This window comes from Carcharhinus amblyrhynchos, chromosome 14 (assembly GCF_965287045.1).
Source record: "Carcharhinus amblyrhynchos chromosome 14, sCarAmb.v2.hapA, whole genome shotgun sequence".
Classification (NCBI taxonomy): Eukaryota; Metazoa; Chordata; class Chondrichthyes; order Carcharhiniformes; family Carcharhinidae; genus Carcharhinus; species Carcharhinus amblyrhynchos.
This window is the reverse complement of record NC_137337.1, coordinates 55,832,162-55,846,761: the sequence shown is the minus strand read 5'-3', so window position 1 is coordinate 55,846,761 and position 14,600 is coordinate 55,832,162. Positions and strand designations below refer to the sequence as shown.

At 43.5% G+C, this 14,600-nt stretch overlaps 1 protein-coding gene across 2 annotated transcripts in view; it reads left to right on the top strand.

Annotated features, from left to right (window-relative positions):
* Positions 1 to 14,600, top strand: part of LOC145352690 (zinc finger protein DPF3-like) — a 153,262-nt gene that overhangs the window by 61,571 nt on the left and 77,091 nt on the right. For both annotated transcript variants that reach the window (XM_080202910.1, XM_080202908.1), the window contains exon 3: positions 3,884 to 3,991. In XM_080202910.1, coding sequence (XP_080059036.1) covers positions 3,884 to 3,991 — 108 coding nt within the window. The remainder of the gene's footprint in view (positions 1 to 3,883; positions 3,992 to 14,600) is intronic.

Genomic DNA, 14,600 nt, shown 5'->3' with positions numbered 1-14,600 from the left:
GACTTTACCTGCCTCATTCCCAGCGCTACAATGCCTTCCCTGATTTGTACTGCAAAGCCACCTCCTTTTTCCCTTCCCTATCTTTTCTGAACACAAGAATTAAATCAAGTGGTTTAACTAGTTGAGATATAAATTTCATGCAATACTTACATTCTGCTGTATTATGTGCTTCATATTAAGGGCGCAATTCTCTGATCTCTTTCATTCCACCCGCTCTGCCAGTGAGAATGGAGAATTTGGCGCTTAACCAAAACTCCATTCACTGCAGCGGTTCCCAATCATGGACGAGGTCACAGATTTCTGGCATAAATGTCAAGTCCTCACCACTTTTGTTTCTGCTGTTGTTTCCACAACATCATATCCCTATCTTGCTATCTGTATTTGTAGCTCAGCAATCTTTTTCACTACACTTTGTGTGTTTCTTACATTGTAATCCTATCTTTGCATTCCTTATAATCCTTCTTAATCCACTTCTATCTAATATTGAATTACTCCTTTCTCTAATACTGTTCAACACACTCATTTTATGCATCTTTTCTACTGCTATATGCTGGTTCCTGTTTCCCTGGCAATTTTTAGGTTAAACTCTCCTTGCTATACTAATGAACCTCCCCCAGAGGACACCACCTTACCCAGAACTAGTTCCGACACCCCGAGAAGCTGATGCCCTCCCTCCTGCACCTTGCCTCAAACAATATATTGACTCCTACTACTACTCCTCTTCCTTTTTCCCCAATTTTCCTATTTCTACTCTTGCTAGCTTGTGGCACTAGTGTGATCTAGAGATTACCATTTTGAGGTTTTACTTTTTATCCTGCCCCTAGCTCCTGAAAATATGACCATAGGACCTCTGTGTCATTGGTACTGATGTGTACCACGACTTGTGGCTCACTCTCTTACCCTTGCTGAATATTCTGGATCTTCTTCATGACGTCCTTTACCCTGGCACCATTCTAACACATCATGTGAGACACATGATGATGGTTACAGAAATGCGTGTTTACCCCTTCGAATAGGGAATCTGCCAGTGTACTTCTACAGTTTGCTGTTCCCTCCTGTGTAGTTATAGATCATAGATCATAGTAGCCCCTGGCTCCTTGGAGGACGGTCATGCTCGGCCCCGAAAGTGCATGCGAGCTCGAGGCTGCTCAAGTGTGCGGTGGGATCCCGTCTGAGCATTCCCCTGTTCGGACAGAATTTCACATTGGCCCAAAGCCTAGACACACACCCCCCCCCCCCCCGGGCCAGGTGCCCCACAGCATGAGCTGTCTCGTGGAAATGTCCTCCGTGCCTTTTTCCAGCATGCGGAGGCGTTTCCTGTACGGGCTGCTGCACACCTTCCACTACCGCGTCCTTGCCTGTCACCCGGATACACCTTGGCGGGCCTTGTTGCTGCCAGGCGGTGGAGGTCACTGTGCGGAGGGACCTCCCCAATTACATTGTGGATCTGGGTTGGAGGCTGCTACACGCAGCAGTGCCGCACAATCATAGGATTCACTGGTTCACGGGCTTCCAAGACTGCCCTTTCTGTGGCCTCGGAGTCCGTGGACCACATCTACGTTTCACGTTATACAAAGAACAAAGAACAACACAGCACAGGAAACAGGCCCTTCGGCCCAACGAGCCCGCGCCGCCGTCCTACTATCTCAGTGACCTATTCATGATTTTAGTCTACGCCTAACGTGCGAGGATCAGGGAGGTCCAATTTAGGGACAATTTTAGTACCCAATCAATCAGCCTAAAAGCACATCTTTGGGGGATGTGGGAGGAAACCGGAGCACCCGGAGGAAACCCACGCAACCACGGGGAGAACGTGCAAACTCCCACAGACACAGGCCCAAATCCATGTGTCCGCACAGCAACAGAGATAGTCTCTGAGCTGTCATGTTGCCCTCGAGATGGTCCAGTTTAAGCACACTAACGACATGAAGCAATAGGCAACTCCCGAAGCAACATCCAAGAGCAGCCCACTACAACCTGCCGCCTGCATGCCCCATGCTGGACTTAAATGCCTGTGGAGACAAAAAAATTCATTATTAAACAGGCAAAGACTAACATTCCTGAGGCAAAACGTATTCCCAAGCCTACAATGTTCAGTAAGGCCTACTATATCCCCCTATATGTAGCCCGCTCATATGGCTGTCTAAGTGACTCTTAAACAACCCTAGCGTGCCTGCTTCCACCACCTTACTCGGCAGTGCATTCCACACCCCCACTACCCTTTGCGTGAAAAACTGCCCTCTAATATTTGTCTTATACCTAGCCCCCCTCACCCTAAGCCCGTGACCATTGCACACCCTTTTTGATTTTCTCAAACACCTTTTTTATTGATGTTTTGGTTGCACTTCAGTCCCACGCTCCTGATTTACGGACACCTGGTGCAGAGAGGGGAAGGTTGGGATGCTGATTTTCTCGTGAACCTGCTCCTGGGCCTGGCAAGACGCAACATCAATAGGTCCGGGTGGGGGGGGCATCCATCCTGACTGTCTGCACCTCTACCGTGGCTACGTTCGCGGCCAGGTGTCCCTGGAGAGGGAGCATGTGGTGTCCGTGGGTACATTTGACGCATTCCGTGCCTGCTGGGCACCACAGGGGCTGAGGTGCGTTATAGACCCCAACAATCACATTTTGATTTGATGCGTCTTAAGTTTTCTTTGTATTTTTTGTTTTTGTTCGGGCTGTTCCCCTTCCTTTTGGGGAGCTGCCCCTTTTTACTTTGTCCTAATGTAATTTGAGTTTGTTTACTTGGTTTGACCTATAAAAGACCACCCCCCCCAGCTCCTTCGTGCCATGCGCTCATTTGAAGTGTTGTCACTCTCTACTCCCCACTGCCGATTACCTGTGTTTGAGAGTGGCACAAACCCCCAAAGCTCTATTCTTCCTGCCTCTTCCTACGTTTCCTGATGGCCACTCATCTATCATCCTGAATCCTTGCTGCTTTGGAATGGCCAGCACCTGGAACATACAATCCAGGAAACATTCATCCCTCCTTTGTTCCACAGTGATTCTGGCTGTCCTTCAGGCTCAGAAATCCAGGGAATCCAGATCTTGCGTTAAAATCTTGGAGACACTTTGCACGCATGTGGTTTGCAAAGACACATGAAATGTCCTAATATTTTAACACGGAGCAGGATTGCAAGCATTCAATCTCAGATCCCTGAACAGACCCAAGACAAATTTTCTATTCTCTCTCTAATTAACTAGTTGATATTTCATTTAAGTTGATTTTAATTCCTGCCTCCAGACAAGCTCAGCGTTAATTGTCTTACCCTTGCCTTGGATGGAATTTGTAATTTCCTGGTTTGAATTAGTTCAGGGGGAGAAAATAGATAAATACCCCCTAAAACAAAGAACAACACAGCACGGGAAACAGGTCCTTCGGCCCAACAAGCCCGCGCCGCCATTTTAACAATGTGCTTTTCCTCCTCCACCTTTGACCCATGTCTATGCTTATGGTACCCCCATTGGAAACCAGATTAAGGGGAGAATAGTTTAGGGACAATTAGTTATACCAGCCTAAGAGCACATCTTTGGGGTGTGGGAGGAAACTGGAGCACCCGGAGTAATCACTTACTTCCCTGTGATGTCACACTTAGCTTACTTTTCGAATGTAGTTTGTCAGCTCTGTGCACCCTGCAAGCTTTTTCGGCCTTGCTGTGCTCTTGCTCGAGGTGCTGCATTACTGTCGCTTTTTATCCCATTGGTCTTGCTGTGCTCTTTATGCCCAGGGAATTGAGTTGGAAATCTGACCCACTGCTCTGTGTTTTGAGGGGATACAGAATAAAATGTCTTAAGGGAAAATGAGTCAAATAATCAAGAATGTATATTTTAATGAACCACCGTATGCATATAGGTTCTAATCAAAGTGCGACATATCTCCTAGGATTGGCACCAGGACAGTTATATACTTACCCAGCACGCTGCTGGCGAAAGAGGAGACGCCTCCACCCCCCTGAAGATCCAAGGCTGAGGTTGTGTGAAATAAAGCTTGGTGAGTGCTGAAGTCTGTTTCTAATTCCATTGCATTTCTAGTAAATATTAATACATGTAGCTGAATTGCTTTAGGAAGAAGTGCTCTTGCGTTTTCCCAATTGATTGGCAATCTTCACTTAAAATAATTTGTAGACTTGCTGGTTTGAAGTAATTGACTGATTCAACAAAGCATTTTATTTTTTTCAGTTCATAAGTAAACTATTAAGCGATAAAGGATATTGGCAAAACATTGGTTCATATTGTCAAGTAACTGCTTCAAAAATATTACAATGTAAATTGTGCTTGTTTGAATTAGGTAGACAAAGAAGTAGAGCTTATAAGCTCATAAGAATAGGAACAGAATTAGGTCATTTGGTCCATTAAGTCTGCTCCACCATTCGATCATCGCTGATATGCTACCCGTCCCCATTTTTCTGCCTTCAACCCATTACCAATTAAAAATCTGTTTAACTCCTCCTTAAATTTACTCACTGTTGCAGCATCCATCAACCTTTTGGGGTAGTGAATTCCACAGATTCATAACCCTTTGGAGAAGCAGTTTCTCTTCAACTGTTTTAAATTTGCTACCCCTTATCCTATGACTATGGGCTTCTTGTCCTACAATGCCCCAAAAGAGGAAGCATCTGCTCCGTGTCTACTTTATCATCTTATACACCTCAATTTGATCTCTCCCGATTCTTGTAAATTCCAGAGGTATTGGCCAACACTGTTCAATCTCTCTTCATACGACAAACCCCTCATCTCTGGAATCAACCTAGTGAAACTCCTCTGAACTGCCTCCAATGCCACTACATCTTTCCTCAAATAAGGGGACCAAAACTGTGCACAATACTCCAAGTGCGGTCTCACCAAAGCTTTGTATTGTTGTAACAATACTTCTTTTAGTTCTATATTCTATTCCTTTAGCTGTAGATGCCAACATTCCATTTGCTTTCTTTATTATCTGCTTTACCTGCATGCTAGTTTTCTGTGAGTCATGAACACGGACACCCAGATCCCTCTGCACCCAAACACCCCGAAGTCTTTCACCATTTAAATAATAAGTCGCCTTCCCATTTTTCTGACCAAAATGCATGACCTCACACTTATCCATGTTAAACTCCGTCTGCCACATTTTGGCCCACTCTCCTAACCTATCTATATCCATTTGTAGGGTTCTTATTTCTTCATTGCAACTTATTGTCCCACCTATTTTTGTGTCATCTGCAAATTTGGCTATTTGTATCTCTGCATCCAAGTCGTTACTATAGATTGTAAGTACTTGGGCCCAAGGACCGAATCCTGTGGCACCCCACTAGTTACTTTTGCCATCCAGAAAAAAAAACATTTATCCTGACTCTCTGTCTTCTAACCAGCAGTAAAAAGTCTGACAACACCAGGCTTTAGTCCAACCTATTTGTTGTTGGACTAAAACCTGGTGTTGTCAGACTTTTTACTGTGTTTACGCCAGTCCAACGCCGGCATACCCACATCATTCTAACCAGCAGCCAGTGACCTATTCAAGCTGATAAATTACCCTTAATTCCATGTGATCTAAACTTGTGATTTAACCTTTTGTGCAGCATCTTATCAAACCCATTGTTTAGCAATCCAGATGTACTATATCTGCAGGATCCCCATGATCCACTTTGCTTGTTACATCTTTGAAGAGCTCTAGCAAATTAGTTAAACATGATTTGCCCTTCATAAACTTTCCAAATGTCCAGATGTTGCTTCCTTGATAATTGATTCTAACTCTTTCCCAAAAACAGATGTTAAACTAACTGATCTGTAGTTTTCCACATTCTGCTTCCCTCCCTTTTTGAATAAGACATTAGCATTTTTCCAATCCACTGAAACTTTTTGTGTCTAGGGAATTTTGGAATATCATAATCAATGAATCTGCTATCTCTGCCGCCAATTCTTTTAATACCCTAGGATGTAGGCCATCAGAGCCAGGGAAGTTGTCTGCCCTCAATCTCAATAGTTTGCTGAGTACCTTTTCCCTATTGATGCTGCTTGTTCTAAGTTCTACCCTTTCTGTTACTTCTGACTTGCCCATTCCTCTAGGAATGATGCTGGTATCCTCCGCCGTGAAAACTGAGGCAAAGTATTGATTTAGCATCTGTCATTTCAATGTTCCCCACTATTAACACTCCGGTTTATCTTCCAAGGGACCAACATTTACCTTCGCGATTCCCTTCCCTTTTAAAAATACTTAGAAGCTTTTGCTATCCTTTTTGATATTTTGCACTTTTTTTTTCGTAACTTACCTATTTTTATTACTTTTTTGGTATCCCTTAGTTCACGATTGTAAGTTTCCCAATTTTCCAGTCTGCCTTTTGTAATATCATATATCTTAGTTTTTTTTCTTTATATTGTCCTTGCCCACCTTGTTTAGCCATGGTTGTTCCTTACCCCCACCCCTGCCCTCCCCCCCCACCCTACCATCTTTCTTCCTCATTGGGATATATTATAGTTGTGAGGAATTGAGTATTTCCTTATCATCTGCTCATCTGCTGTCCTCCTGCCCACTCTACTTGGGCCAAATCTTTCCTCATGCCAATGTAGCTTCTTTGTTTAACTCCAGAATGCTAGAGTGGGGCTCCACTTTGTCATCCCCAAACTGAATTCAAAATTCAATTACACTATGGTTACTACTCTCCAGAGGATCCTTAAATATGAGGTCATTAATTCAACCCTTCTCATTATGTAGTATCAAATCCAGAGTAGCCTGCTCCCTGTTTGGTTCCACAACATACTATTCCAAGAAACAATCGCCAATATATTCAATGAACTCTGTCTCCAGGCTACCCTTGCCAATTTAATTTTTCCAATCTATGTGCATATTAAAATCATCCATGATTCTTGCCATACCTTTCCTGCAAGCCCTCAGTATTTCCTAGTTTATGCTGTGTTCCACTGTGTTTCTACTGCTTGGAGACTCCTCCCAAGTACTTCTTCCCTTTGCTATTTCTTATTTCTACCCAGACTGATTCCACGTCATGATCTCCCTTATGTCATTTCTCATTACAGCATAGATCCCTTCCTTCACTGGTAAAGCTACACCACCACCTTTTTCCTTTCAGTCGATCTTTCTGAAATGCTGAGTACCCTTGGATATTCAATTCCCAGATATGGTCTCCTTGTAACAATGTTTCAGTAATAGCCACCAAATCATACCCGTTTGTTTCTATTTGCGCCATTAACTTATTAATTTTGTTCTGAATGCTTCGTGCATTTAGATGTAAAGCTTTTAAATTTGTTCAACTGGTAAATTTTGTTACTTTTTTTGGTGCATAAAGACATTCACCTGTTCTGTCCCTCACCTTTACTGTCTGGTAACCATCTGCCACATTGCTAACCTGCACCCTTACCTCCTCCTTTAATTTAGGTTTTCTAAGTTCCTCTACAACTGAAACATCCCCCTATTTAGTTTAAAACCCTATCAACAGTTCTAGTTAGGCAATTTGCTAGGACTCTGGTCCTAGCATGATTCAGATAAGACCATCCCAACCAAACAGGTCCTTTCTTCCCCAGTACTTGTGCCAATGCCCCATGAATTCAAATCTATTTCTGCCACACCAATCTTTAAGCTACGTGTTTACCTGCTTAATCTGACCCTGTGACAATTAGCTCGTGGCTCAGGTAGTAATCCAGAGATTATTACCTTTTTTTGGTTCTGCTTTTTAATTTAGCTCCTAGCTGTTCATACTCCCTTAGCAAAACCTCTGCCCTTGTTTTATTTATGTCATTGGTACCTATGTGGACCACGACAGCTGGATCTTTATCCTCCCACTCCAAGTTCCTCTGCAGCCCAGGTGAGATATCCTGAATCCGAGCACCAGGTAGGCAGCACAACCTTCGGGACTCTCGATCCTGGTCACAGAGAACGGTGTCTATGCCCCAAACAATGCTATCCCCAATTACAACTGCATTTCTTTTCTCTTCCTCCCCCGTTTGAATGGCTCCCTGCACCACCATGCTGCAGTCAGCAGGCTCATTCTTCCTGCAGTCCCTGTCCTGGTCCACGTTAGGAGCAAGATTCTCGAACCTGTAACGAGGGCTGAGGCTTCTGCAACTCTACTTCCTGAATCCCTCTATCTACCTTATTCGCAGCCACACCTTCCTGTCCCTGACTATTGGCTGAATTCAAGTTAGTTCGTCTAAAGGGGTGTGACTGCCTCCTGGAACACAGCGTCCAGGTAACTCTCCTCCTCCCTGATGTGTCGCAGCATCCGAAGATCAGAATCTAGCTAATCAACTCTGAGCCAGAGTTCCTTGAGCAACCTTCGTTTACTACAGATATGGTCACTGGGAATCACAACAGTGTCCACCAGCTCCCACATTGTGCAGGAATAACACATTACCTAACCCTCCGTCCTTATTTAGTTTTGAATTTGTTTTTTCAAAACACTCAATCAGTAAGCCATATCTTCCCACCCTGTTCTCTGGCTCACTCCTGCTCAGTTCCACTCCTAAAATGTTATTTAATTTTGTTTTTAAAGCAATTGTTTGGTTGTTGCTTTTATTTCTTTCAGTCTCCAAATTGAATTGTAGTTCCACAATTTTGACTTTTACTTGTCTGCAACAGGCCTAAAATTCCAATTCCTTATTTTCTTGGAGAAAAATGTGTTTCCTGAGCGTAGAGATGATTCAGGTGAGATTTAATAGAGATGTAGAGTAGATGGAGAAACTGTTTCCAGTGGCAGAATGGCCAGTATCCAGAGGGCACAGTGTGCAAGTGATTGGCAAAAAGCCAATTTTTAGAGTTCTGATCTGCTTGAAAGATGGTTGAATTCAGTATTAAAGTTTCCAAAGAAAATCAGAAAAATCAAAAAAAAAGCAAGACAATGGGAAAAGAGAACAGAAGCAAGAATAATTGGATAGCTCGACCAAAGCTCCAAAGATGTGCGGGTTAGGTTGATTGGCCATGCTAAGAAATTACTCCTTTTGTGTCCAGGGATGTGTAGGTTAGAGGGATTAGTGAGTATAATATCTAGGGATATGAGGGTAGGGCCTGGGTGGGGATTGTGTTCAGTGCACACTCGATGGGCTGAAGGGCCTCTTTCTGCACTGTAGGGTTCTATGATTCAAGTGTTATCATAGGCATGGTTTGAATAGTTCTATTAATAGGGGGTCTGCAAAAATGAGTACTTGGCTTGATTTAAGATATAAAAGCACATTTGAGATCTCCATCTAACTCCTTCAAGAATTATGTGACTAGTTTACCATGAAACTTGAGAGTTATTAATTATCATTGTCTTCAGCCAGTTAAAGGTATTTGACTTAGGAATTTTCAATCTGAAATATGTATTAATGTTTCAAAGAAGAATTCTATTCACTACTGATTGGCACAAAGGTTGCCTTCCACTTTTCCCCATGCCCCCTGACTCTTCCAGAAAAGGTATGAGTAAGCACAATAACACTAGTTAGAGCGCACTCAATATTTTTATAGTTTGTTTTAAGAGATAATGCTATTTTTCATCTGTTATGCAGCTTTATTAAGATATATTAATGATGCTTAATGGCATTGGAACTCCTAATAAGTTAAAACCCAGAACAGCACCAGATTAAAGTCTAACAGGATTATTTAATAGCACAAGCCACTAGCTTTATGAGCACTGCCCCTTCATCAGCTGAATGGAAGCTGTATTCATAAACGGGGCATATAAAGAGACAAACTCAATTTACAAAATAATGGTTGGAATGCGAGTCTTTACAAGTAATCAAGCCTTAAAGGCACAGACAAGTGGAGAGAGAGTTAAGTACAGGTTAAAGAGATGTGTATTGTCTCCAGCCAGGACAGTTAGTGAGATTTTGCGAGCCCAGGCAAGTCGTCGGAGTTACAGATAGTGTGACATGAACTCAAGATCCTGTTTGAGGCTGTCCTCGTGTGTGTGCGGAACTTGGCTATCAGTCTCTGCTCAGCGACTCTGCATTGTCGTGTGTCATGAAGGCAGCCTTGGAGAACGCTTACCCGAAGATCAGAGGCCGAGTGCCTGTGACCGCTGAAGTGCTCCCCAGCAGAAAGAGAGCACACTCGCCTGGCAATTGTTGAGCGGTGTTCATTCTCCCATTGTTGTAGTGTCTGCATAGTCTCCCCAATGTACTATGCCTCGGGACATCCTTTCCTGCAGCGTATCAGGTAGGCGACGTTGGCCGAGTTGCCAGAGTATGTACCGTGTACCTGGTGGATAGTGTTTTCATGTGAAATTATGGCATCCGTGTTGATTGATCGGGCACATCTTGCAGAGGCTGCTGTGACAGGGTTGTGTGGTGTAATGGTCACTGTTCTCCTGAAGGTTGGGTTGTTTGCTGCGGACAGTAGTTTGTTTGAGGTTGTGTGGTTGTTTGACGGCAAGAATTGGGGGTGTGGGGATGGCCTTGGCGAGATGTTTGTCTTCATCAATGATGTGTTGAAGGCCCCGGAGAAGATGTTGTAGCTTCTCCGCTCCGGGGAAGTATTGGATGACAAAGGGTACCCTGTCTGCCGTGTCCCTCGTTGGTTGGTGCAGTTTTTCACTGTGGATTGATGAGTCACGCGCCATATCCTGTACTTTGAGGGTGTCTTTCAACGTCTCGATGTCTGTTGCGATCCTCCTCATCCAAGCAGATGCTGTATATATGGAGGGCTTGTCTGTAGGTGATGGCACCTTTAACATACTTAGGGTTGAAGCTAGAGAAGTGGAGCATCGTGAGCTTACCCATGGGCTTGCGATACAGTGAAGTGCTGAGGTGACCGTCCTTGATGGAGATGTGTGTGTCCAAGAATGCAACCAATTCCAGAGAGTAGTCCATGGTAAGGCTGAGGGTAGGATGGAACTTGTTGATGTCATCATATAGTTGTTTCAGTGATTGTTCACCATGAGTCCAAAGGAAGAAAATGTCATTGATGTATCTAGACAAGCCCTCCGTAAATGCAGGATCTGCTCAGTCGAGGAGGATCACAACAGGTACCTCCAGATGCTGAAAGATGCCCTCATAAGAACAGGATATGGCACTTGACTCATCGATCGACAATTCTGATGCGCCACAGCGAAAAACCGCATTGACCTCCTCAGAAGATAAACACGGGACACGGCAGACAGGGTACCCTTCATCATCCAGTACTTCCCCGGAGCAGAGAAGCTACAACATCTTCTCTGGAGCCTTCAACATGACATTTGATGAAGGCAAACATCTTGCCAAGGCCATCCCCACACCCCCACCTCTTGCCTTCAAAGAACTGCACAACCTCAAACAGACCATTGTCCACAGCAAATTATCCAGCCATTAGGAGAACAGTGACCATTACACCACACAACCCTGCCACAGCAACCTTGGCAAGACATGCCAGATCATCACAGATGCCATCATCTCATGTGAGAACAGAATCTGCCAGGTATATGGTACATACACTTGCAACTCAGCCAACATTGTGTCTACCTGATACGCTGCAGGAAAGGATGTCCAGAGGCATGGTACACTGGGGAGATCATGCAGACACTACAACAACGGATGAATGAACACCATTCAACAATCACCAGGCAAGAGTGTTCTCTTTCTGTTAGGGAACTCTTCAGTGGCCATGGGCATTCAGCCTCTGATCTTCGGGTAAGCATTATCCAAGGTGGCCTTCACGACACCTGGCAACGCAGAGTCGCTGAGCAGAGACTTGATGGCCAAGTTCCGCGCACATGAGGACAGCTTCAACCGGGAGTTTGAGTTCATATCACACTATCTGTAACTCCCACAACTTGCCTGAGCTTGCAAAATCTCACTAACTGTCCTGGCTGGAGACAATACACATCTCTTTAACCTGTGCTTAACCCTCTCTCCAACCACACTGTCTGTACCTTTTAAGACTTGATTACCTGTAAAGACTCACATTCCAGCCATGATTTTGTAAATTGAGTTTGTGTCTTTATATGCCCTGTTTGTGAACAGAACTCCCACTCACCTGATGAAGAGGCAGCAGTCCGAAAGCTAGTGGCTTGTGGTATCAAATACATCTGTTGGACTTTAATCTGGTGTTGTGAGACTTCTTACTGTGTTTACCCCAGTCCAACACTGGCATGTCTACATCATGGAAACAGGTCAGGCAGCATGTTTGGAGAAAGAATCTGAAGCTTGATACTGGTTGGGTTTCAGAGCAGGATGGAGAGGAGTAATGATCAAACAGAAGGACAGGATTCCTCAGATAGCTAGGGGACCTTTTTAAAATTCCTGGGCAGAGTTTGTTTGGGAGGATTGGAAATTGCAAGGGAGAGATGCTGGGATTAGTGGGAAGAGATTGAGATTGGGGAATCATTGATGGGTAGGACCATCTCTGGCAGTGGTCAAGGTGGGAGGCTATGGTTTTCGGGTTTGTCTTCTGGGGCCTGGAAGAAACACTGTACTGCTTTTGACCAAGAAGCAATGCTATAAATAAAATTGACTAATGAACCTGGCCCTTCTTGCCTCTCATCTGCTAGATTTCTCTGGAGCTAGGAAACTCAGCTGTCTGTGGTTAAATATGGAACACTGAAAAACTTAAACACTTAAATTCAAAGTTCATTTAAAAAAAGTTCCAATGATTGACCCACCACCTTGGAAGTTGTTGGTTTACCCAGTGCTGATTTTGCCTTTGTGCAAGTTAGAGATGGCCATGTTCAAGGTGGGTTGGTTCTATTTTCAGATTTTTAACATTGTAATCTTCCAGCCAAAACAAAGCAGTTAGCTTTGTTAACATTACCCCCAGAGGTTAGGGGGTTAACATTACATAAGAGGTTAACATTACCCCAGAGTTAGGATTTTAGGTTACGGACCTCTCACCAGAACTCAAAGTTTAAGATGAGCGAGTTGAGTTGAGGCAGGAAATAGACAGTAAATGGCAGAATCATTAAGAGTATTGATTGGCAGAAGGATCTGAGTGGGCAGGTGGAAGAGTCAATTACTAGCGGGCATAAGTTTAAGATACAAGAGGCAACGTTTAAAGATGTACGAGGCAAGCTTTTTTCTCGCTGAAACATCGGGGATTGAGAGGTGATCTGATAAAAGTCTACAAAATTGAGGGGCATGGTCAGAAGTTGTTTTTTAAAGTTTGAATTGCTAGAGGATATAGGTTTAAGGTGCGAGGATCAAGGTTGAAATGAAATAGTTGTGGGGGGGGGGGGGGGAAGCGTTCAGTTGTATGGAGAGTTCTGGCCTCAAACAGAGCATATAACAGCACAGTTTACAGATTACTGACTAGAATGTGAGTCTTTACAACTAACCTGCTATTCAAGTCTTAAAGATGACGATAATGTGAGTGGAAAGAGCATTATGCATAGACAATACACGTCTCTTTAACCTATGCATAATGCTCTTTCCACTTACATTGTCGGCATCTTTAAGACTTGAATAGGTGAACTCTCCGTTCACCTGACAAAGGGGCAAACCCCGAAAGCTTGAGTTTACTATCAAATAAATTGGTTGAACTTAAACCTGGTGTTGTCAGACTTCTTACTGAATTAAGGATAGCATCAGGGCAGTAGTGAGAGACAATATCGGCTCTAAGGAGCAAAATGTGGAATCAGTGTCGGTGGAGATAAGGAATAGTAAGGGGGAAAAATCACTGGCGGGTGTAGTCTATAGGCCCCCAAATAATAACTTCAAGGTGGAGCGGGCTACAAACAAACAAATAACAGGTGCATGTAAAAATGGAACAACAATAATCATGGGTGATTTTAACTTCCCATATTGATTGGTCAACTCGAGTCAGACACGGTGGACTTGAGGAAGAGTTCTTAGAATGCTGTCGAGATAGTTTCCTCAAACAGTATATTACAGAACCTACGAGGGAACAAGCTTTCTTGGATCTGGTCCTGTGTAATGAGATAGGTAAAATTAATGATCTCCTTGTGAGGGATCCTCTTGGAATGAGTGATCACAATATGGTTGAATTTCTAATACAGATGGAGGGCGAGAAAGTAGGGTCCCAAACCAGTGTCCTGTGCTTGAACAAGGGGGATTACAATAGGATGAAGGCGGAGTTGGCTAATGTAGACTGGGAACACAGACTAATTGGTGGAACAGTGGAGGATTTTTAAAGAGATTTTTCTCAGTACTCAGCAAAAGTATATTCCCATGAAAAAGAAGGAATGTAAGAAAAGGGATAACCAGCCATGGATAACTAAGGGAATAAAGGAGAGTATCAAATTAAAAACCAATGCATGTAGAGTGGCCAAAATTAGTAGGGAACTAGAAGATTTGGAAAGCTTTAAAAAAAAACAAGAAATCAATAAAGAAAGAGATTATGAAAGTAAACTAGCACAAAATATAAAAACTGATAGTAAAAGTTTTTACAAGTATATAAAACGGAAGAGTGCCTAAAGTAAATGTTGGTCCCTTTAGAAGATGAGAAGGGGGATTTAATAACAGGGAAACGAGGAAATGGCCGAAGCCTTCAAGTTTTTTTGTGTCGGTCTTCACAGTGGAGGACACAAATAGCATACCAATACTTGATGGTCGTGGGACTGTAGAGGGTGAGGACCTTTTAAAACAATCACTATTAGTAAAGAGTAGTGCTGGATAGGCTAATGGGACTAAAGGTAGACAAGTCCCCTGGTCCAGATGGAATGCATTCAGGGTACTAAAAGAAACATCAGAAGTAATAGCAAATACAT